This window comes from Pleurodeles waltl, chromosome 11 (assembly GCF_031143425.1).
Source record: "Pleurodeles waltl isolate 20211129_DDA chromosome 11, aPleWal1.hap1.20221129, whole genome shotgun sequence".
NCBI lineage: Eukaryota > Metazoa > Chordata > Amphibia > Caudata > Salamandridae > Pleurodeles > Pleurodeles waltl.
The window spans coordinates 914844470-914869102 of NC_090450.1; the positions used below are offsets into that span (position 1 = coordinate 914844470).

At 41.1% G+C, this 24633-nt stretch overlaps 1 protein-coding gene across 5 annotated transcripts in view; it reads left to right on the plus strand.

The window, feature by feature from the left end:
* Nucleotides 1–24633, plus strand: part of RNF34 (ring finger protein 34) — a 124716-nt gene that overhangs the window by 77027 nt on the left and 23056 nt on the right. For 3 of the 5 annotated variants that reach the window (XM_069214898.1, XM_069214900.1, XM_069214902.1), the window contains 4 exons: nt 10–63; nt 4469–4522; nt 15935–16136; nt 17602–17631. In XM_069214898.1, coding sequence (XP_069070999.1) covers nt 10–63; nt 4469–4522; nt 15935–16136; nt 17602–17631 — 340 coding nt within the window. The remainder of the gene's footprint in view (nt 1–9; nt 64–4468; nt 4523–15934; nt 16137–17601; nt 17632–24633) is intronic. The other 2 variants (XM_069214899.1, XM_069214901.1) reach the window with 1 other exon arrangement.

The following is a 24633-nucleotide window of genomic DNA, read 5'->3' on the forward strand; positions in this document are numbered from 1 at the left end:
TGTGTGCAGGGAAGACGTGAAACGTCCTCAATCACTGAAGTAGATGAAAGTCAAGCTCAGCAGGTAAGATGCAAAAGAGTCACTACATGCATTTATTGTGTCACTCTATGGCAACTGGACCTTACTTTAGCCATGATGGTATACCAGGCTGTTTTCTTTATATTTCAGTTGGTTAGTTAATAAGACTAAGATTACCAACACTATTAAATATAAGAGAACGCATTAAAAAATTGAGACTATGTTTACATTCATGAGGAGTTCTAAAGTACAGTATAATGTACAACATCAAGGCCAGAGGTCTTCATAGGACACTACACTAAAAGCATAACCTATGCAGCTTTGTTTTAGAAAACATTTTCCACAGGGGCTGTGAACACCAAGCATGTAAACTGCACAGCCAGTCTTTATGATACTCCATGATGGATGCATAACTGTTACTGTCTCACTATCAGCCCGTAAATTATAGTTACAGGAGGCATTCCTGTCTAGTAGGAGTTTTCAGTCTCTTGGAATGAAGCTGATGTTTGTATCCTGGTATTTTTCAGCTTGCTAGATGGTGGGATAGAGAATGGCGATTATGGTTGGAGTGTTGTGCTCATCGGTGAAGGGTTAGTAGTTTCTCGTGGGGAAGAGAATAAGGCAGGCAGGGAAAGTGGTGTGTTGTGTTTGCGAGAGATCCCTGCTGAGTGCGGATAAGTAATTTACTTTCCACATCACAGCCAAGTTACCTAAGATTGAGTTGTTCCTCAGTGTCTTCTTTGTCTGAATAACACAGTCATGTATTTTTGCTTGAAGTGGAATGTATGTGATGAATATGCCATGAGTGTTCTGTGCCTTAGTGTTCCTGCTGTGTTAGAGGGTGAATCTTCTTGGGAGTCTCAGTTGATAAGATTGGGAGCTTCTGGTGGGGTATGCTGTTTGACTTCCTCCATTATACCTGCACCCAGAAACCTATCTGAAGTGATCTGTAGACAGTGAGTTCTTGAATGCAATTGAGTAATTTTGGAAAGGACAGAGTAGAGAGAAACCCTGGTTGGGAATCATCCAGCCCTGCGTTTGATTTGTGCATGTCAAAGAATGAGGTTAGTTTTAGGTCTTGAAAAATGTGACTACTGAAATCAATTCAAGTCTTTTCTCCCGAGAGCAATATTTTCTCTGCTCCTCCGGACCATACCATGTGTCTTGGAGTTAGTTTCTAAAAGCTTCTGTTAAGAAAAACCAAAATTATATCATCCACTGATTTCATTCCTAAGCTTTATTGAAGGGAATAGGTCGCTTGTTCATTCAGTTCTTTAACTTGGCAGCAAGTACCAGAGCTCTTCAGTTCCTGATGGGATAACCATGCATGCTGTTTCATTTGCAATGGGCCTGAATTGCTCTCTGATAATATCTGCTTTCGGTCTCATCCTATATTAATTTTATTCTACATCAATCTCACTTGCAATCTCTATGCAGATCTTTCTTTGTAAAATAATTTGTTCCTTTTTGTGCAGTTTCTATGAGTTGCAACAACAAATTATGTTTAACGTAAATGATTGGAGATCTGGTTTGATCTGTGCTTGATTATCCAGCTTCTGAGTGCATGCTGTGTTGAGGTATGTCTTCTCATTGACCATTCACAAGGCAAGCAGCCATGGTTGAAGTACCTGGACCATTCAACTCTTGCTGTCTAGCAACAGGAATAACTTGCTTTTCCTTCCAATGTGGCTTACAGCAAATGCAAAACCAATTAAGAGGAGTTCAGTTCAGTAAATTGTGGATGTCTCTGATAAGAGCAAGAGTCTCAAGGTCTAGTGATATGAATAAGGAGACCTCTAGCTCACAAAATGTGACTATCCATGCTCATTCTCAGCTAGAGTTAGACTTTGAAAATGTAACTGGATTATCCAAAGATTGTTCCTTTGCTACCAAAGAATTCTTCAAGTCAAACATTATCCTGTGGTCTCTAGTACCAGTGAGGGGGTGGTAGTGTTTACACACTTCCTAGACACTGTGACAGATCAGGCTTTGGTAAAATTCCTTGAGGAGGTTTACCCAAATCTCTTCCCAATAATACTAGTGGTTTGGCACCTGTTGATTCACTCTTTCATGTAACAACTTCTGACAGAGAACTTGCAACCTAAATTTCTGGGTTCATCGTTTTAGCCTGTAATGCATAAACCTAGTTATAGAAAAAGGACCTGTTACCCCAATAGGGTGATTGTACTCTGAGCTTGACACATTTATTAGCTATATATTAACTTGATTCAGGTCTCTTGCTTCCAAAAACCTCTGCTTTGCCATCATGTTCACATTTTATATTGAATTGTGCCTACTCAGACTTGTCGTGTGATCTTTAAAGTATTCAGATAGACAGTCCACCTGCCTTCTTCAGTTCCTCTAAATTTGAGTAGAAGAACCTGCAGAGTGTGGAAGTCTTACCTAGTGCAAATTGTATAAGAACCATTTTCTCCTTCATGACCTAGCACTGGTGATTTGCTTTACCTCCTAACCTCATTCGAATATCTTATTAGCAGAAAGTTTGGCTTATCTGAGAGGTACTCCAAGCATACAATACTCCAAACATACAATTGGCTACTGTTTCTGATGAGAATCAAGTATCACATGAGCAGAAAGACATGTATGTATCATATGGACTAATGAAAGTTTGGACCATCAGAAGTATCCCCTTTGTGCTTATTTTGAAAATATCTGTCAGAAATAACCTATACTCTTAAGACGTTCATTAGCATTTGAAACTCAATGCCTCTCACTGATAAGAGATTAGAGGAGGTTGGTGTATCAGAGAAAGAAAATGAGCATTATTTAAGCATAACTTATTTTTAAAGATAGACAAGTGTTTGTTGGGGACAAGGAGCTATTGCAACATCTGGAAGTTAATTGTGGAGCACGCAAACTCTCGTTCTGATGTATTTTATTGTCAGCTTTTATGTTCCACTGTTGCAAGCCAGGATACAAGGCATGAAATTACAAGTCTGAATCGATGCTGACGATACCCACAAAGATTTTAGAGTAACAGGATGCCACGAAGATGAGCATGCTGAATAATAACTTAGTCTTGATATTCGGTATTGGACTAGTGAAAATTGTCTTTGATTAAATGAGATGAAAATAGAATTCCTACCATAGGACAGGCTAAAATAAAAAATCACATGAAAAAGCTTTATCTACATGTATCCTTTGGCAAGTGTACCATTCCATGGATCTGTTGATAACTGTACTATTCCTCCCTTCTAGAGAAAGCTTAAGGACATCAATATCAACCAGCGGCTAGGATCAACCACCCACTATCCTTTCCCACCTCTAAAAACTAAAGATGATTGAAACACAGTCCCATTGAGGCATTATAGTCGAAAATTGATTACATAAGTGTCCTATTTGTTGGCACTATTAAAACATTGGGAAACTGCAATTACTTTTAACTGTTGAAGCTAGTTAATTCACTGTACCTCAGAGGCAGGATCGCATCACCCCTATCATTTGTAAACTGCACTGGCTTGTTGAAGCCAGTGTGAAATTTGAGGTACTAACAGTCGTTTACAAAACTATGAATGGTTGAACCCTCTCAACACTTGATAGAATCGTAAAAATACAAAACCCTGCTCCTAACAGGAGACATGAAATACATAAAGGTATGGAACTACTTGCCTTCGATTACATGGTCCCATCTAAATAATTTGATGGCATATATATGCATGTTTGGCTTACTTTAGTGCTATAAAAATAAAAAAAATGATGATATGGTTCCCAGTAGCCAAAATTAAGGTGAAATTCTCAGGCAGTGCACAAATTTATTTAATCCCAGCCCAGATCTGGCAAGTTTCAACCATCAACCTTTCTACACTCCTGAATGAACTGCCACCGCATCTTTTTAAACACGTTGCTGTGTGAGCATCTGGTTACCCAACTGCTTCCTGGAGATAAATAACTTACACTCATCTGTCATAGCACCCCACATCCCATTTTCCATCTTTGTGCTCTCCATTACGTTTCTGTAAATCTCTCCCTCCAAGTCCTCGGTCTTCTGTACCCCCTTTTTGTCACCTAGATCTTGACTGTATGCTGCACTGTGTTGCGTTGTAGCGAGATTCACGCTATATAGATTATATAGTTGCATTCATGCATGGTTCCTGTGCCTTATTTTGCATTTGTAAGGGAGGAAACTACCTAAAATAAAGGGGCCACGCTCTAACACTCTAGGAATAAGTACAGTGGATTATTTTTCTTGTTGAGTGAAAAACGTGGACAGATTCAAACGTTTAAGTCGACCTTTGGGGTGGTTTTCTTCCTGCAGTAGTGAAGGAACTGATCTAGTTCCTGTTGTGATTGGCATTCCTCTGCTGTTTCAGAAGCTGCTGTTTATTGGGGTGGGCAAAATATTTGTATCGAATGAGGATTACTTGTATGAGTGTGTTTCTTTTTTGTGTCTTAATTCTTCCTTTTCTGATTACGTTCTTTGTGTGTGTAGGATATAGGCGAGACATCCTCAGTCGCTGAAGCAGGTGAAAGCCATGAAACGCAGGTAAGATTTGAAGGAAACACTTCCTGTAATTAACCAGCTACTGTTAATAATGGAAAGTCCACAGTTTGTGGATTTCAGTAGAGCTGCTAGTTTCCTGCTGAGCTCGATTTACTGATTCCTACAACTTTCATGGATTGCACCATAACTGTGACTAGCTCACACCTACTTTTTCCATCTTGATCTTGAACTGTTTTCGATTTGCCGTGCTTCTATTTTTCTGTAGTTGGTGAATTGGTTTGGAAATGCTTGCATTCAGAAGCCCTTCCATGAATTCCAATTCTGTAGTGACTTTTCACCTTCAAAAGATGTTCTAATATTTGCATGTGTTCACTTTGTTATGCCTTTCTTCTTTGTTGGTGTGAGGTGAGGTGAAGTTTTTTAGTCTAGGATGTACTTCCCAGTGCTCCAACTCCCTAAGATGTGCGTTAGACTTTATTTAAAAGCCCCACAATATGTGTGGGAGTTCGCAGCAGTGTGTGCTTCGTTTAGTCACAAAAGGCAGATTCCTTACTCTAAATTCTCAATACTTTGGACCAATAATGGTATTCTCACCTAGTCTTTACTGGTGTGCCATCTCATGCCTATTACATCATACAACCTATACTTTTAGTAATGATGCTATACCCAAGCGTGATTATAGCATTGTTTGTTCTTCATCCTAGGACATGGGCCATCACAAATTAGCCTGCAAGTAATAACCCAAGCATAGTGTACTATGCGTTTCTGCCCCAGGTGGGGTGAGTTCTAAACATGGGTTTCCGTCAATTCCATTTGATTGAAATGGGAGAGGCATGATATGGAGAAGAGTAAGAACACATTTTAGGCTTCTAAGTACCCTTCTACATCACTGTTTCTTTAAAAATAACAAATGAATTAAAGTTCCTTGTGTTCTAGTAAGAATAATGTCAGTCTTAACCCCACAGTCAAGGCAATTTTATTGAAACTTTGCATTAAAGTTACTTGCCTTTGCTTTGTACTACCTGGAATTTGCAAGGAGTTGTATACTTACATGTACAGCTACATAGATACATACACAATTGTATGACTAACGATATTGAAAGAGGGTAAGCCGTCCGATGAATGCTCGTATCGTCCTATAACACTGCTCAAGGCAAATATCCTTGCGAAGATGCCAGTAACCCGATTTAAAGCATAAATAAGTGATGGATAGAATGCCTAAATTAATCCTAGACACTGGTATTTACTCTGGCTGCATTCCAACCCATTGATTATTATGCCACCACTGTTTGGACCCAGCCATGTGGAAATCAGTATTTAACCTTTCCAATGAGAAAAATCCAGCCCGAACTGCCAGGTCAAGTCCACCCTGAAGCAACCCAGGACCAATTTTGCTCTAGTTAGGGCTCATCAGCCAGGTATAGCTTGGTTCCAGTGACAGTGTGCACGTGACCCACGTCTGAGCATACTCGTCCCACTTAGGGCGACACACTAACAAATACAAAAAGTGATGGATGGAATGCTTGAATTAATTTCAGCCTCTGGTAGTTACTCAGACTGTATTTCAAACTGAGGTTATATGGCATTTAAGATAACAATGGACTGGGAATGCAGCCTCAAGTAATTACCAGTGGCTGAGATTAATTCAAGCATTCCATCCATCTCGTTTTTGTGTACTTCAGATTAAAAAGAGTCATAAATGGCATTATTCACATGGACCAGTTGGGCCTCATACCAAATAGAGGAACTAAGCTTAATAGGCTATATGGGTGTATGGGGTACATGAAAGGAAGTATTGGAACAGACTAGGGCAATGTATTTAGATGCCACTATGGTGTTTGACTTCTTGGAATGGACTTATATGTTTGGTGTCTTGGAAAGGATGGAATTTGGGCCCAACTACAGGCAGTGGATCAGACTTGTGTATCTGATAGAGACTTCTAGACGCAGATTCCTTACCTTAGAATTATCGCAGGGCGTCAGACTAGATCCAAAATATGTTCGTGAGCAGTAACCCTGTACGCTGGTAGGCGACGTCATTCTGCTTCGCATGGCATCGTCCACAACGGAAGTGACGGTTGCGGTCCCTATATAGGTGCCATCCAGGCACGCTGACATTCTTTTCTTTCCGCACCAGCCAGCGTAGATCCAAAGAAGAGCTATCCTTGTACATTTTTTACTACATTTTTTCAACATTTTGTTGACTTCTTTGGAGGTTTTTCCTCTTAGTGTTGCAGGAATGTCATCCAAGAAGGCCGGCTTCAAGCCTTGTGGCACTTCTCATCAACTATTGTCGATGACAGACCTGCATCTTGTATGCTGTTGGTGCCATGAGCGCAACCATGTCCCCAAGTTCTTCTCCGACTGCTGCGCCATGAACCCAAAGGCATTGACAGAGTGATCCCTTAAGCTCCTGCCGGCGCGGCGTGCGACATCGCAACGATTGAGGTCCCAGCCGAGAGGAAGGTCCCGGGAGCAATCATGGATTCTGAGGTCTTTGTCACACTCAAAGTCGTTAGAGTCCCCCCATCAATGGGTGTCCTCCATGGGTGGGCAAGGGTGGCAGGGGGTAACCCTGGGTGAAGGGAAGTCTTTCTTGTTGCTCTGGATTGTGCATAGAGTCTGGTATCACGAGCTGTTGAGCATGGCCATCCTCCGATCAAGCAGCCCCTTTGGGAGGATCTTCTGTTGCAGCACCAAGGAAGGGTTCCTTCACTCACCCCTGTCAACTCTTCACATTGATGCGTGGAGACTGAGCAGCAGCAGTTGGCAGCTTTTGAACTTCCTCCGGAAGTCTGTGATCTTGGCAGCAAGGAGTCCCTCCACCAAGATGGAATATGCCTGCTGTTGGGGAAAGTTTGTGGCTTGGTGCACAGAAAGACAGATCAATCCTCTTTCTACACCCCTTTCTCAAGTTCTTTTTATTATTCCCTTGCCCAGCAGAGCTCTGGGCACTCCAAGGACTACCTTTCTGCTATTTCTACTTTTCTGTGGTTGCTTGATCAGCCATCCCACTTGAAATTCCCTGTTGTAAATTGGTTCTTAAAAGTTTTGTGACATATCTTTCCACCTCCCCTTTTGTTATGTCCCAGTAGGACTTACATTTTGTCCTCACTTTTCTTATGTGCGCTCCCTTTGTGCCTTTACACAATTGCCCATTCAGGCTCCTTACCATCAAAACAGCCTTCCTTGTGGCTATCACATCTGCCAGGAGGATAAGTGAGGTGCAGGGTTTATCATCCAAAGCTCCTTGTTTGAACATTTACCCAGACAAGCTGGTGCTTTGTACGAGAGCTTCCGTTGTTCTGGAGGTGGTCACTCCCTTTCATGTAGGCCAATCCACACTCTGCAAACTGTTTATGCTCTGCCACACCCTTCCAAGGAAGAGAAACAACCTCACTGTCTGGACCCAAAAAGAGCATGTTCTTTCTACCTTGATCGAACAAAAGATTTCCTTGTAGATGGCCAACTCTTCATAGGGTATGTTGGAGCAAAGAAAGGTCTGCCCATATAGAAGCAGACCATCTCCAAGTAGATTGTGTTCTGGATCAAGATCTGCTGCGCATTGACCAAGAAGCAACCCCCGAGGGCTTGAGTGTTCTTTCTACCAGAGCCAAGGCTGCGACCACTGTGTTAGCACGTGGCGTTCCAGTCCTGTACATCTGCCAGGCAGCAATGTGGGCTTCTTTGCACATGCTCACAAAGCACTACTACCTGGACAGTCAGGTTAGTCGGGATGGGAATTTTGCCCATTTGGTCCTGCAAGACCTCCTTGTGTGAACTTGGTCCACAGACCTCCCTCCGGTGAGGTATTACTTGGGTGTTTATTCTAAGGTAAGGAATCTGCAACCAGATGTCTCTATCAGATGACACGTTCCCTACCTTTGGTAACACCTTATTTAGTAGAGACTCTATCTAGCTACAGGTCCTTTACCGACCCACCCATTCTCCCTGCTCTGTGAATGGATTTCTAGAGACAGGGCTGTTCCCTTTCAGGGCCCTAGTTTTCCACATCATTGGTCAGTGTTCTTCATGGCTCCATGCTTCTGGTGTGGAAAGTCATGAAAGACTGACATCAGTGAGTCTGGGTGGCGCCTATATAGGCACTGCAGACGTCACTTGTAGTGCAGATGAAGCCATGTGGAACCGACGGACACCACCTACCAGCAGGCAGGGGTACTGTTTAAGAAAAATTTCTGGATCCAGTCTGATGTCTGGGGATAATTCTAAGGTAAGGAATTTTTGGCTCAATAGTCTCTACCAGATAAGTCATTACCAAAGGTAAGTAACTTGTTCGTCAGCAACAAGTGGACAGGATGAGGGTGAACTGCGCTCTTTCAGGCCATTTTTGTCTCGGAGTGCTGTCTCCTTTCACCCATGGTATTTGCTACGATGTTGGAGTCCCTTGAAGCATAGACTAGAGCAGTGCTTAATTTGTAAATAAAAAGGTGCCGGTGCTCCAAGCTCTCCTCGCTGCTGCAATTAAATGTGCGAGCACGGAATACTGAGGCAGGGTAATCCTGAAGCCATTTCTGGCCTCCTTAATTCATTTACAGGCACTCCCTGCCCCTTCAGCTCTGCTTTACCCTTTCTGACGCTTTTTTGTTTTTCTCTTCCTCCGTCTTTCCCACGTGTCTTTTGCTTGCAGTAAATGCTTAAGACTAAGCGCTGGCCCTCAGAAATAAGTGCTGGTGCTCTGCACCAGAAACAACAAGCACAAATTAAGCACTGGGTTAGACGGGACCCACTGATTATAGGACTTCAGTATATGGGTCTTAGGGCAAAATAATTTTGTGCGATGCAGGCAATGTGGTCCTGTATGTGGCACAACCTGACTTAAGTATTACCAGACTCCTGCAGATATTTGAAATATTTTGGCTACATGATACTCTAACTGGCGATGCACCAGAGTTGTGAATGGGATGTCCATTACAAATCTGAAAAAGGGGTTTCTGATAATTGGGCATATGTGTGACTACAAAAGAGGATCATTTTCTTAGAACTTACATACTCTGCTAGGCAAGTTTAAAAATGAAGTCCAGCATTGAGGAGGTTCTACTGTTATGGTTGATGGGCAGGGCTGCCATATTAAAGATGATGACCTTGCTCAAATTCCTATCACAAACTTGATGGGAAGGGTCTACAATAGGGGGATAGTGCTCTGAGGTGTTAGGAAATATTATTGGACCACACAATCCGTAACATTTAACAAGTGGCTATTTGCTTCTCAGGATGAGCCAGCGCGTAAGGTTGACAGACATGCCATGGGGAGCAGGGGATACCTAGCAGCACTATATTAAAACTGATTACCTAATGCACAACTAGCAGACACATCCATTCAGTGGTGACTGCTTGGAAGGAATTGCTGAAAAATTTAGAATGGAAAGGTGTCCTCACTAAGGAAACTCAGTTGTGGGACAGTGATGCCTCAGCAGAAAAGGATAAACTCTAGGAATTCCTCAGGTGTAAGCTCATAGGCATAAGCGAACTGGGAGACCTATGGAAACTTGTGGTGTTGATTTTTACCTTGCTCGCTCTGAAAGCTAGATGCCCCTCCAAATTGATAAGATCAGAAATCAGGCACATACAGGTACGCATCTTGACAAATCATACTTGACCAGAATAGTGCTGCAAACAAAATGGGACAATTGACACCCAAAGATGTGTTCGGGTTGCAACCAGATTGTGTCCTTCTTCCATACTCTGTGGTCTTGTCCAGAAAAAAATCTATACTGGTGGGAAGTAAGGGCATGTCTTCAGCTAGTGAATGGAGTACAGATTAAAGATTCAGCAAAGTTTTGGTGGTTCTTGGCATAATAGTCACAAAACGGACTATTGCCAAATGAGGGGGAGCGAATGACTTGCTGAATTTACACACCTGAAAAGAAAACAAGGACTAGTGCATGCTGGCAGACAAGGAGCTCCACGAAAGCAGAGGATGCCAGAGAAAATGGAAATAAAATAGAAATCCTGTTAATGATACAGAGGGATTTACATAAATGTCTAAAACTTGAAACAGGTTGCTGAGCTTGAGATTAATCTGGCGCAAAATTAGTTGTATTGCCCAGTCATGACTGGGGTTGTCCATGCTCCATTGATAAATGACAGCAACCACCAAGCTGCCGGATAACTAATTTGTACTAATAATAGTGACTTCTTGTTCTTTTTGTCAATAAAAAATCAATAAAAATATACTTTCATGATTGTTAGACTAAGACCAAGCATGTACAGACTCTTCTCTCTGTTTTTGTGACAGCTGGGGAAAGAGATGAATGGAGATAGAAGGAGGAGACTGGCTTGTGGCAGAATGAGGATGTCTGCAAATTTCTCCTTCTCAGTCTGTTTGGTTTTAATTTTTTAAAACATTTTAATGATCTATTGCCAAAAGGCAAACACCTTTACATTGTTTAAAATATAACTGCACCTGAAATATACAATAAATCATCATACAAAGACCAAACACGGGTAATAACCTCCAAAAGAGAATGTTTTTATATGATCAGAGAATTAAGAGTTCACTGCTCCAAACCCCTGCCTAGTACAGGATGTAGCATCACAAGGATATGACCATGTCCCCATAACAGCAAAGTAAAACATCAAGTACCTGCTGCCCAGGGTGTCTAGGTTGATCTCTTTCCTCCAGGAGTCCCTGAGCTAATTGTATCTGAATAAAAAAGGACCTACCTCTTCTACAACTTTGCGTTTAGAGGGAAACCTATAGAAAGCCTAAAGTTTCTTAGACAAAAAGTCTTTCAATTGCCTACAGTTCCTATGTTCTTTCCAGGATGGCCCTACTCCAATCTGGAGATATGTGGATTCTACAGTCTCTAAAGAAGTGTTTATCATTATTGTTCTTTGATATGGCCCAATGGTTCTCTTGCTTAAATACTTTGTCCAAAATCATTGTGTCTCTCTGAACTGCCAAGGGAGTGTCTGTACCCTCTTTAAGGACTTGTGCAGTCAGAAATGTAGCCCAAGTGTGCCCATATAATTTTTCAAAGCCATGTGAAGAACCCTTAATACTCTGATCCTTGAAGCTCCCATAGTATTGTTCATGAGCCCCACCACTTGCTCCAGACACATTACTGATGCATGTATCCTGTCCCTAAAGCATGCTAATGGGCTCCACGTATGAGTGCACCCAGATATCCAGACCCATTTAGCTTCTGTTTAGTCTCATGACCTCCATATCAATTTAACCATCTTGTTGTTTCAGCTCTTGCATCAAGCCCTCTTTTTGTTTAACTTTACAGTCAAAGGCTATGGTCATAGACCCTCTGACGTGCCACAGCTTTTAGAGTAGAGATCCCGCAGTGATAATGTGGCCAATCACAGACTTGACTCATTCCCAGAAACATCAGTATCATCCGAGTGGCTCTTCACAGGAACTGGATGATGTGCAATAAAGTCTTCTCTTTGAATTGCTTTGTATACTCTCAGAGCCGTTTTAAACAGCCTGGAATGCACAGCATCAGAAAAAAGTAGGGAGGTTGTGAGAGGCTCACCATAATCCCACCTCTGTCCAGGAAAGCCTCAAAAACAGGTCAATCTATTCTAAACAATGAAATAGGGCAAGAATAGACCTAAAGGCTTGTTGGCTCCCCTTGCCTTCCCCGTCAGCTTTTCGTCCCATCAGTTCTGTTGCCATATTGACTCATTTCCAACAGGCCATGCCCAGGAATGCTGGTTCCAGAGCCGGTTACTCAGGTAATGGGTGCACCTCACTCACTCCTCTACAGTCATCCTTGGGCGGGGACTGCCCCATGCTGCACCACCCTCTTGAATAGCAGTGAGATGAGTGGTCTCAAAAGCAGGTCCCTTGTGTACCATGTCCTCTCCTTGGAGTCACTCATCAAGTTGGATAGCCTAAAAAGTAGGAAATGAAACCACACTTCTCGTAGTGAATGCAGGCAGATACTCAATTCCTTAGTGCAAACATTGATTGAGTTCAAGTCCGTTTTAGGTTTGGATTAAGGCCCAGTTGTATTAGATGTTGTACAAGTAATTCAGTGATGCTGTGGGTCACAAAAGCAGAGTTGGACAATTTTCAGTTCAATTCAGCAGAAGTGTGCGTGAGAAATGATGACAAATGGGTACAAAGCTCAAGTGGTTCATTAGGTTCCTCTCTCGTATCTTTGAGGTGTCTCCATAGGTATTGTGGTGTTTTTTTTTTCCCCTTGGAAGAGTGATTCTTTTGTATGATGTTGCTGTTCACTTTTTGGAGGCTTACAACTTGTAAGCAGTCTTTGCTAATACTCAGTGTGATGGCATTATCAAACAGGCTGTAGAATTTGACACTCATGCTATGCGTATGCCATTGTCTTCGCTAAAAATAGACTTCTAGGCTTTCTTCCAGACCACCATCAGTGTCTGGCTCTCTTGTTTCCATTCACTTCATTCGACCCTCTCGGCCCTATTAAAGTGATGGCACTTGTGACAAGGTGGAGGTTGTATGAATTCTGTTTTTGAAGGGTTTGGGTGTTAAGCACTTTGGGGAATGCTGCTATATGGGAGGGAGTTTATATGAGAGAATTTATGGGGAGAGGTTGTGATAGAGCATGTGATGTGGTTAGTGCTTCAGGGAGAGGTACTAAGGGGCAGTGAATAGCCCCAGATGGTGTTCCACCTTCAAAATACCTGTCACTTCTCCATCAGGGCTAATCCAGTGCTTCCACACTCCACTCCAGGAGCACTTCCACTTCTTCCTGATCCTCTATCTCACCACCTCATCTCATCACATCATATTGCTGCTCTAGCATGCTGTGCCTCCGTGTACTTCAGGTGGAGGCAGAAGAGGCGTGGCCTAGATGCTGGTACCACTTGGGTACAAACGCTTTAGAGTAACTGTGGGTAAGGCTCATCATAGTCTGTTTTCATCCCACAAGTTTATCCTATTGCGTCAGCCACTCGTTGTAGGTATTGTCAGTGCATGGTAGCATACTGTGGCTTAGAGCCTGCAGTGGCTCAGACAGCCGATGCCAGTGCAGCAGTCCACAGTATACCCTCCACTTTTGTCATTCTACTGCCCTCCTGTGGCTCTGAGGAGGGCTCAAAGTAAGCTAAAGTGAAATGAGGCTTATTCCTTAATCCATTATACTCATGTTCTACTTCCCTCTTAACGCATCACAGCAGAAGCATGTATCGCAGACAAATGCCCTTCTATTGCCAACTAATTGTGTCTGTGGAAGGAGGAAAACCAAACTATGAGAAAAATCTCTTGCATTGTAGACGCCATTAAAAAGTAGTATGCCCAGAAGCACATTTCTGCATAGGCAAAGGATGATCGCCATATAGGGCAATGTGCAGTACCTCATCCTTAATCCTTTACGGCAGAGCCTCCCCTCTGGCAGTGGCATTACACTGGTTCTCTAGGGCATTCAGTATGCCTTAAAGTGCCAGTCACGCCCGTTTATCCTTTAAACGCAATATCTTTTGGAATTGGGTTCCCTTTTTTATCACCAATGCTCACATGCGATACTAGAATCACCCTCACCTTGGCACTAGCACCACCCTTTTGACACTTGCACGGAACCTGTGTTTTAAACTTATGCATACCTATCATCATTGTATCATTACATTTTGATATTTTTATGTACTTTTTACAGCCTTGAGAAAGTCACAGAAGTGACGAAACGCGTGTTGGCTGTAGAGGATTGACATTGTATGCCAATAGAAGGATCTGAATTTCATCTGCTTTTCTACGCATCCTTACTGCAAAGGCATTTTGAACTGAGAAACTTCTTGCGACTTAAGTGTGCGGAGGGTAATTTTTGGTAAATAATTTGCATTGGTTCCTAATGGGACCAATGAGCTATTAGCTCTGAGTAATAGGGCTTTCACACAGACTGCTATTGACGATTCCCACCAAACTACTAAGCATCCTAGTGGAGTTGTGGTAAATACACCACTGCTACCTGTATATGTTACATTAAACCACTGTTATGTTCTGAATCTTGAGTTTGTGCATCTCCAGACCACGTACTCTTAGAAAATGCCTACCAGTGTGGATGACGTGCATCCTGCACCTTGTAGTTCCCTGTATAGTTCTCAGACACCCTACACTGGTATGAGAGGTGCTGTAAAACAAATGAATTACATGTGACAGAGAGGCTTTGAAGAGATGAGAGGCCCTTAAGGCTTTACTTCCTTTCCCCACCACATATTTATGTGAAAGAACTTTCTCAGATCTTAAGTACCTAAAAAAAAAAAAAAACTGAAATAGCTTGGGAAATGTAGAATTTCACCTGAGGATTCAGCTTTCCCAAATAAAACTAAACATTGAAAAGTAAGTCGGCTATATGAAACGCCAACCTTCTCATTAAATGTTTTGATTTATGCATATTTTTTCAATATAAAATAATATCTTTAGTCATTTGAGTGTCTGTTTGGTGGGTACATGTTTGTGTATTTTTTTGCGAATTACTGTTTTAATGTTTGAAATTTAAATCGTACAATTTGCTTCCAGTAGTGATTCAGTGGGGCTCCTCAGGAGTCAAAAGGTTGAGAACCACTGCACTAGGAAATTGAAGAAATGTGTCTTAAATACTTTTTGGGAGTGGAAGAATCACCTTTGTTTGCCTGAATATATATACCTAGATTCCTTTAGTGGTATCAGGCAGACCATTCAGTTGATATTGGCCTCATATTAACCCTCATTGAGCATTAACATTTACTATAAGGTTTTAATGTGGTATTCGCTCACTCGGCAGACCCGGTGCATACAATTTACCGTTTTTATGAAGAAGGGACATATACATTTGTCAATAAACATACATTTATGCGTGTATTGGAAGAATGAGTGTTGGCAAAATTTGCATTACAGCTTTCAGGGTCGTTCCCTGAAGGATTATTGGAAATTGTTATAGATGTTTATAGAATGTGGTTTTTCTGACCCAGCAAAAACACCCCTGAATTTTCTGCAGTGCCTAAGTCATTATGTTACTTCCCTGTGTGAAATAAGCTATTTTCAACCCAAAAGAGTCCTGAGAAATTGATTGTTCAAAGATAAATTTGACAAAAGGTCACAAGTGGCCAGTTGGATGTGTCAATGGAGCAACTTCTGTTCCAACTGATGATTGTGGAAACATATACTGCCTAGCCCATGCTTGCATGAGGTAGCCGATCATTCATGGATTTTTTTTTGCCACACATTTTTTGAACTTTCTACAAAAAGGTGAGCTTGCTTGCAGGACATTGGCCACCTTGCAGTTAGCTAGCCATCCATCAAGTGCTCATATGCTACCCAGCCACAATGTGCAAACTAAGATAAGCTAAGCATTTTTTTTTTTTTAATAATTATTTGAAATATGAACAGAGAACTTCAAATGGGTTATATGATGTTCCTTCATGTTAAAGACTGATGCCTTCCTTAAGGAGTCAAGTAAAGTTACAACGTCTGTTATCAAAGATATGCAAGTAAAGTTCTTGATTAAAAAAGAGTATCATTTTTTTCAGACAATGGCGTTATCGAGAAAGAGGGCAAGAGCTTCGCTGTCAGATTTATCTGCTCTCGAAGATATTGAAGGGCTGACTATCCGCCAGCTTAAAGAAATCCTGGCTCGTAATTTTGTAAATTATTCTGGATGCTGCGAGAAATGGGAGCTAGTGGAGAAAGTAAACAGACTGTACAGGGAGAATGAAGAAAATCGTAAGTCGTGTAGGTTGACAATTTGTACCGGGTGTTGCAGACTCCTAGTCACTGCAAAATTGTAGCAGAAACGTGTGATCATATTGTTCAAGCAAAACTATTAAGGGTTCTGATCACTATCATTTATAGCACAATGAGGTGGCCTAAAGTTTCTCCTGTTTTTGTTATTTTGATGGTTATTCAAGTGTGCAGTAATGTCCAGATGAAATAATTTGGTTGGCTTCTGCTTTTGAATGCATGCATGAAGTACTAAGTGGGTCAAGATGACTACGCAGCTTGTGCTCGCTCAAGGCAATGGCTAAATAGTTGAAAAATGCACGTGGGGTGTTCATTTGAAGGACATCTAGATATATTGTAACCATGTAACCGTTTAACCAGTGTGAGTACAAGAAGGCATTTACTGTCAATGGTGGTACATTTCCATACAATACGAAAGTAAATTGCCATTTGCAATATTGAAAGTATTTCTGTGTTAGCGCAGCTGGAGTGAAATGTATGTTATTTAAAGCATAGCTAAAGCCAACATGTTTTTGTTTTTTTTTGCCTGTGGGCCTTTGATCCCCGACTGATTCACAGCATACCTGCATTGATGTACTGGTTGGGTATTTTAAGTTCTGGCTTGGCAGCACAGCTGTCTCTTACCTATTGACGAATACTTTAGCTTGTGTATAAAGTGACCTTTGGCTCCGACTCAGAGGAGTAATACTTTCACTTCATGCTATTGACTGTTTGGATGTACCTGTCCCTCTTCCATAGCAAGGCACGAGGGACTGTGTTACATTTGAAGGCACACTCAATCATTGCACATTCAGTTCTTCTGTCTTTTTGCATTGTAAACATAAAGCAATTTTTTAAAACTAAATCAGCCTGTTCTGTTGTCATTATCTCCATGTCCATTTTTATTTTTGTGTCTGCACGTTAGAGCATTAAAACCATGCCAGCTGGATTTGCTGAGCAGTGTGTGTCATCAGCAGAAGGCAAATGTCTTTAATTCCCTTTCAGTATGTGTGTCTAACCGTTCTAGTTTCAAATACTATCTGTCCGCTTGGCGTCACTTATCTGACTATCGCACTGTGCTGCTCTAGTTTGTCATCAGATTGCCTCTTACCTTCTAAGACCAACAAACACTTAAGACATTGCACTTATTGAAGGCCATCTGATCAGATTCAGATGTCACCATCAGTAGGGTTCAAAGATGGAATTTTGTTTAATCTAGGTCTGATTAACGTCCGCACTACTAACTCGTACAAAAAGTAGGATGCCTTTAATGAGAGTGGTGTCAGGAATGTTAGTATGTGAAGTGCTTCTTAAGCAGAGCCTTTTCATGGGTTATTATTTAAAATTGCAGTCCCACAAGTGATAACATTTATAGCAAGTTTCAGTTTTGCAGTGACTATGTTCTGCATTGTTTATTTGTAGTTTCTACAGAGGAGATTTGATTTAATTACTTAACTATCTTTTTTCTTCCCTTTAGTGGAAAGCCTAGATACCAGCATGATTCCAGGTTTGTTGCATTCAGGCAAATGTGGGCATTACAAATGTATACTTTGTTTTAATTTAATCTGTATGTTTTTATTAATTTTTTCTTAACTCCTACAGCACAAGAAGTATTACTACTATGTCCTGGCTGTTTTATCTGTCTGGGTATTCTAATTTCATACTGGTGGAACTGGAAGCAGCTCGGAAGCTGATAAATCAACATAAGTAGACTTTCTTCCAAACAATTTGGGGCTGTGTGGTAGTACAGTCATGCTAGAGGGAAATATTGAATGAGATCTATGAGGTGCTGAGTGTCAGTCCCATTGATATCACATCTTGTTATCATTGACCTGCCCAGACAGACTTTATAGGGTTCTCATTAGGACTAATTATCACAAAATCAGGCATTGTATGTCACAACTTATACCCCTGTTCCCGTGCAGTTTTAAAAAGGATGGAGGGCATGAATCAGAGGATGGCTGTAGAACCAGGTATATATCAATATAGAGGCTCCCTTCATTAATTTACAAATCAAATGGAGCCCAGCAGGAATCATTACTGGCTTGACGTTCTTAACATTGGCACACCGTTGGCTCCCTAACTTGACAACTTGACCAAACCCTTGAGCAGGAAATGTCACAACGAGCGAATCTTAAATGTCTTTCATAGCTGCAGGGTTGATAATGCACCCTTTTACTAAACCTGTGCAAGTCAGTATTCATTCATATATGTGATCAGATAAAGACAGCCAAAAATGATGCCATGCTTCACATATTTAATCATGTAAATGTTTCTTGCTTTATGTAAGCCAAAAAAAGGAAAATAAATAAAAATAGATTTTTTTAAGAAGGTGTTAAATTAAAACTTGGCATGCTGTACCATGCATTAGTTATATACAATATGCTATAATTTCCTGTGCTCATGTGCTCTCTCGCTAGTTCCATTCTTTTCTGTCGTAAGCTGTGGTTAGGAATCTGTTTCTGTCGTGCTCAGCAGCTTCCTACTCGAGGACAGATTATTTTTCATTTCTTTTTTTTTTTTGGTTTAGCTTTTCTTTACTGTCTTCCTCCTCCATCCGTTTTTCCTTCAATTTATAGTTCATGCCACAGAGCTCTGGCTTGGAGACAAGCGCTCGATTTCCCTGGCTTTTTATAGAATTTGACCTGCGTAACTCTGCATCAGGACGAGATTCCCTGCCTCTGCTCTCCTTGATTTCCTTTCCTCAGAATCATTTGACTTGCATGCAGAGAAATGCAAGATTTTGATTTAATCTTTGTACAGCTAGGAGACTGGTGAAGTAGTGAAATATGCTGCCCAGTGACTTTCCTGTGCGAAGATCACCTTTACTGGTGCATATGCTGAGCGTAACTCCAGGAGAGGTGAAAGCATTTGGTTGTATGATCATCTTTCAATGGTACTGGGGATTGTCATAGTCCAGGGAATGGGTGCCACGTGATCAGGAGCAGAGGGGTTCCTGTCACCAAACAGACTCTGTTGCATACAGACTCTGTTGCATATTTGCTTCAAGCCCATCTTCCTTCTGTGGGCACCAAGATCTCAAGATGCCTTCGAAATGTAAGTCAGTCCTTCCACTTCCTTCATCTGTTACTCCTTTGGAGGAGAAAGCTTTCTCTCTGCTGCCATTATGGGACCCAAATAACGTTGAGACTTTGGGTCCTGTGAATATTTTGGAACAGCTATTCTCTACAATTTCTCCAGTTGCAACTTCCAATCGGTCTCTGTATCTTTATGGTCCGAATCAATTACTTCCCTTTCAGAAGTCCAACATGCTGACTTTGCCTCAGGCTGTGCAATGCAGATATGCAGGAGCTTTACATTCATGTGCCCATCCTGCAGGAACACAAGGTATACCTCTTATTCCCAGCAGGAAGTCAGCACTATTTATACACAGTCCTTACCCTTTGTCTCAACTCTCTTCTTAACTTCCACTGCCCTCTATATCTTTCCAAAGACCCTGCTCATTTGGTGCTTTTCAGTGGCTGCAGAAGGTTCACTGATAAATGTACCTAGCCAACCCTCATCAGAGCCGCATCAATGGAGAAAGCGTTGTCCAGTAATACCATGACACTTATGACTGCAATCAAGATTGGGGTTTCTGTGAACTAATCTAGATTCTCCTTGCTGCTGTCCAAAAGGCTTTAGTTAATTGGGCTGGTCTTGCAAAGGCTCTCCCCACTCCATAGAGAGTAAAGTCTATTGGCTAGATAGTGGACCTTTTTTGGAAAAATTAGATTGTCTCAGCTTGGTGGTGCAAGATACTTCTTGGGTTTTGGGATTCTGTCTAAAGGTGGGGCCCATGCAAGGGCCATATGTGGTCACCTAATGTGGTGGAGCAGTGGGACCAGATGCCGGGTAAGATCAGTTAAAGCATGTTCCTTTTCTTCCTTCCTTGTTCAAAACTTTGCACTAGTGGGCACAGCATGTCATGCTCCTAGTGAAATGCTACACTATGTGATCACAACTTACTCTTCTGGTCTATGTGTGTGAGACCCTCACTGAAGAAGTCTCCATAACTTTCCTGCACCACCGATCACATTTGTGAGTCAAGATAAGTGTGTTGGAGATAAATATGTTCTTCCAGATGCTGAAAGCCTAGATCCCCAAGATTCCAATGGTGAGATCCATAGTTATGATTTTTTTCATGGACTCACTAAAGCAAGAGGGAGTCCATTAATTACAGGAATGTCCACTGTTTTCATGAGGGCATAAGTTACAATTTATTGATTTAGATTTCATCAGAGATCAACAATACTTAGTCACAATAATTACATTAAAAGACTCATATGAGGCATGACCGAATTCTACGTTTAATCACTGCTGATACATAGATAAAAATGCTTTAAAATTAGACAAATTATAGCACACCAATTTACCAGGAGGAGACTTTGTTAAAGCAATCAGGTCATTAAGTTTAAACACTTTATTTAAAGCACAAAGGTTTTAAAAAGCAATTTCTCGCTTTAAGCACTGTTTTAGAGTGGCAGATGAATAAAACATGCTTTAGATCTTTAAGCCCACCCCTGCAAAGGTCACATGTTCCAGTCCTGTCTCTTTTACCCTCCAAGTGGCTTTTAAAGTTGTTTAGTGGTAAGATGCCTAACTTTAACATGATTACTACTTGCCTTGTGCTGTGGTCTAATGTAAACATTAAATATCCTTGATAGGTCGGATGTGACGGGTTACCAGTATAGGGCTTATAAATTTCTAACTGGGAACAGTGTGCAGTATCTCTTAATCTGGCCGTCATGTTTTTCAAAAACAACCTTAATTGTGATGGTGTCCTTAATTGCTAGTGGGCAGCAGTTCACTGGAAATTCACTAGTGTGGTCTCAAGATTGTTATTGAAAGTATAGGGACCTACTTCACCCTCAAAGGTTTCATTCCTCAGGAGTTCTCTCAAAGTACCCTCAGAAGTGTGCAGAAGATTATATGCCCATCTAATCATATTAGCCAGGGAACTGGAGTAAGCGCTGAGAAGGGAAAGCTGTAAGCACAGTGCCTGAAGAATGGGGATATCGTCACCCATTAAATGCCTAATTTTTAAGGCACCTATTTGAGTTGTTCCCTTAGACCCTATATGGGAAAAGGGAGAGGTGCTTTCCAATGTCTGGGAGAAAACCCTCCTTAAGTATCTGTATGTTGACACCGCCTCCATGGGCCCACCATCCAACTTCCAGTCAAATGGGCGATATCTTCTCTTCCCTCTAAAAGATGGCACTTTGGTTTTAGAGATATTTATTTTCAAAACATTATCCTCAGCGTACTTGGAAAGAATATCCAGGTTTTGCTGGTGACCAATATAGGTAGAAGATCAAAAATTACCACGTCATCGGCATACATTAATTAATGAAAACATATATGTTTCGAGTGCAATTTTTTTGGGGAAAATTATTTACATCTTTAAAACAGGCAGTTAAGTCATTAAGAATAAGGAAAACTAAAGTGGGGTTAAAATACATCCTTGTTTCAGGCTGTTGTGGGTTAAAAACTAAGGAGGCAACCCCTTATCTCCCCCATGAAGACTGCACCAAGTAGATGTGAGAAGCGCAATAATAGGACTCAGTAAGGCACTAGGTATCCCCAGTCTAACTAGATTCCTCCATGGGGTGGGTCTATCAACCCTATCAAAAGCAGTAGAAAATTCAAAGACCACACAGTAAACCACTTGTGATTGGGTCACCACATACTTAACAATTACAGTTTGCAATACTGCAGTATTATAAGTTACAGAATGTTTCGGCCAAAACCTGCTTGACCTGCCGGTATCATGCCCTTAGAAAAAGTCCAGTCTTTGAGGTGGTCCAGAATGCTTGAGGCGAAGATCTTCGCTGTTCCGTGAAGAAGTGCTATTTGATGATTAGCAAAACAATGGCAAGATACTTTTTCATGGAGGAGGACTTCTAAACTACAAGACCATGAACTTGGGATTTGACCTTTTGCAGAACAATAGGAAAAAAGTGGAGTAAGAAACATACCCTCTGGGTCACGCTGTAATACTTTTATAGGAATCTTGTCGGGTCCCACTGCACAGAAGATCTAGCTTTCCTTATGTATAATTATTTCTGTTTCTCCTTAGGAGTTACTATATGTTGATCAAGCTCAGAAACAGGCTTAGGGGACTCCTCATGATTCAACAGGGCAACGTTAGTCTCATAGAGTTCAGAGAAATAATTAATCTTTTCCTGCTGTGGAATGGGAATTGCAGACATTGTTTCCTACTGCCTGTGAGCTTAGAGATAATGTGCCAAAAGATTCCATTATACTTTTTTTGTAAGGCTCCTTGCTGCGGTTCCACCCAGTTCTTATCTATGATGGTTTTACTATTGAAGGAGCAAATTTTCCTACATTTCCTTCAGAGAGCTATAATTTATTTGCCCCTTGTGGCTGAGAAAGCAATGAATTGGAGCCAGAAGGGTTGATTAAACTTTTGATAAAGTTCAGCTTCCTTTGGCTCTTTTTGGAATTACAGATTTATGGGTGCAGCACCTCTTCTGGTTCATAAAGGCAGCATCCAAGATGTAACTTGAAATATTTGCATAGGATTTCTTCATTCAAATGACTCTGGGAAAACACTGCACAATTGGTGTATTCTACTGAGTAATGTTATTAAAATTCCATATGATTCAACCTTGCTTGTGGACTAAATGAGCTTCCTTGTTTCCTTCTGCTAAGGACCAAGAAACGTTAAGTGTAGATCTAGTACAAATTCATAATATAGTAATGTGTGATCACTGCCTGAACAAATTCAAACTTCAGGAGCAAGGGCTTCTGGTAAAGATCTTAGCTGGTTATGATGTAATTGATAATAGAGTGGCCTGTGATCCTTTTTCTAGTAAAAGCAGCTGGGACGTTCCCTTCCATTCTTCCATTTAAAATCACGCTATGCATTCCATTCAGTGACATTCTTCTGAGTTTGTCTGCCTTTGGTGGGATGGAAAACAGGATTGGGTATGGCCAGGCTTCTTCCAGGACCTTATTGAAAGTTTTGCATTAAAGTCTCCCATTATTATTATTTGGGAATTTCCTCCTGGCTCAAGGATAAACTCTATTAAGTCAAGTATCTAATTCATCAGTGAGTTGAATTCCGGACTGGGAGGGACATAGATGTTGAATAAAAATAAAGTATCTGCAGACTCATCAGTTTCTTTTGGAAGTTTGATTTTAATGCATTGAATGTTATTGAATGGAAGTTGGAGTATTTCAAAGTCCCACATTATCTTGACTGTAAGGAGGATAGAAGGGCCACCCTTCGCATGCCCTTTTCTAACTCTTGTAGCGGGGCATCCATAACAAAGTAGTTATTCCAGACAATGCTTGATACAGACCAGGTCTCTTGGAGAAAAATAACTGCTGGAGAAAATCTCATAAGACTGTTCACTTTAGATATTTCTAATCGGCCCAAGTTCTAAGAGATAATCGCAGAGTACTGCTAAAAAGGAAGTTTGGAGTCACTGCTTAATTTGGTTTTGTTTAAATGCCTCAAAAGTCAAGACCAAGAAACATTTGTTACTATATTATTTGCTTTCGGCAGGCTTTGGTTCCATATCTGTCTACCTCCCTCATTAATATGTACTGTATGCATGTCCATGGGTTCATTGTTACACTCATGGCCATTGAGACTCAATGATATAGTAGGATGTTTCACTCCCATGATTGGCACCTGCATAGGAAACAGCAGAGCAGTAGACTTGTAGTAATTACCCACTCCGTCAAAGCCATTATATGAAGTCTTTCACTTTCCTGAAACACGGGCATGAGGGCATAAATTTACTAGGATGTACTTCGCTCCATCTTTGAACCTTAGGGCTGTCTGGTTATAGACTTTTGACACCCACCTGATTGCAATGTCCAGGTAGTTTGCCTCCTGGATGAATGAGCACCCGAGTCCTTGGTGGATCATTTTACGTAGGCACCTGGGGAATTCATAAGGTGACAACCACAACATAGCTTATGTCCTGTAAGCTTTAACATGTAATCAAATAATTCGTACTTCAAAGTAATCTAGTTATATTGCATTTATTACTAAAATGGCATCAATCCATATGTTTGAGTGATTTTCTTTTTTTTTTCCTTTTCTTTTGAGAAGCCACTAATGTTATGGCATAGGCCCAGTACGTTTCAGGACAGTCCGTCCCTTTTTCAGGGGTCTGGCTGTCTCAAACATATAGTGAAGGCAACATCTACAAATTGAAGAGGTAAAAACACAATCAAATGTCAATTTGAACAACACAATAATGAAAGAAGTATTTGATTCATTTCTGTCTTTAGTAAATGTGCCTGTCAATTTACATTTTGGTAGACAGGACCTGTAGGACTTGTAGTGAAGTTTTTTTACTTTCTCAATCAGAGAATAGCGTTCCACTGCTTCATCTTTGGTGGCGGCTAATGTTCTAGCTCAATTATCTGTAGTGAAGAATATTTCCTGAAATTAATTGTTAAGAGATGATGGCAGCTAGTAGAAGATATTTAAAACAACTTGGGAAAAGGTACATAAATAGTAAACATC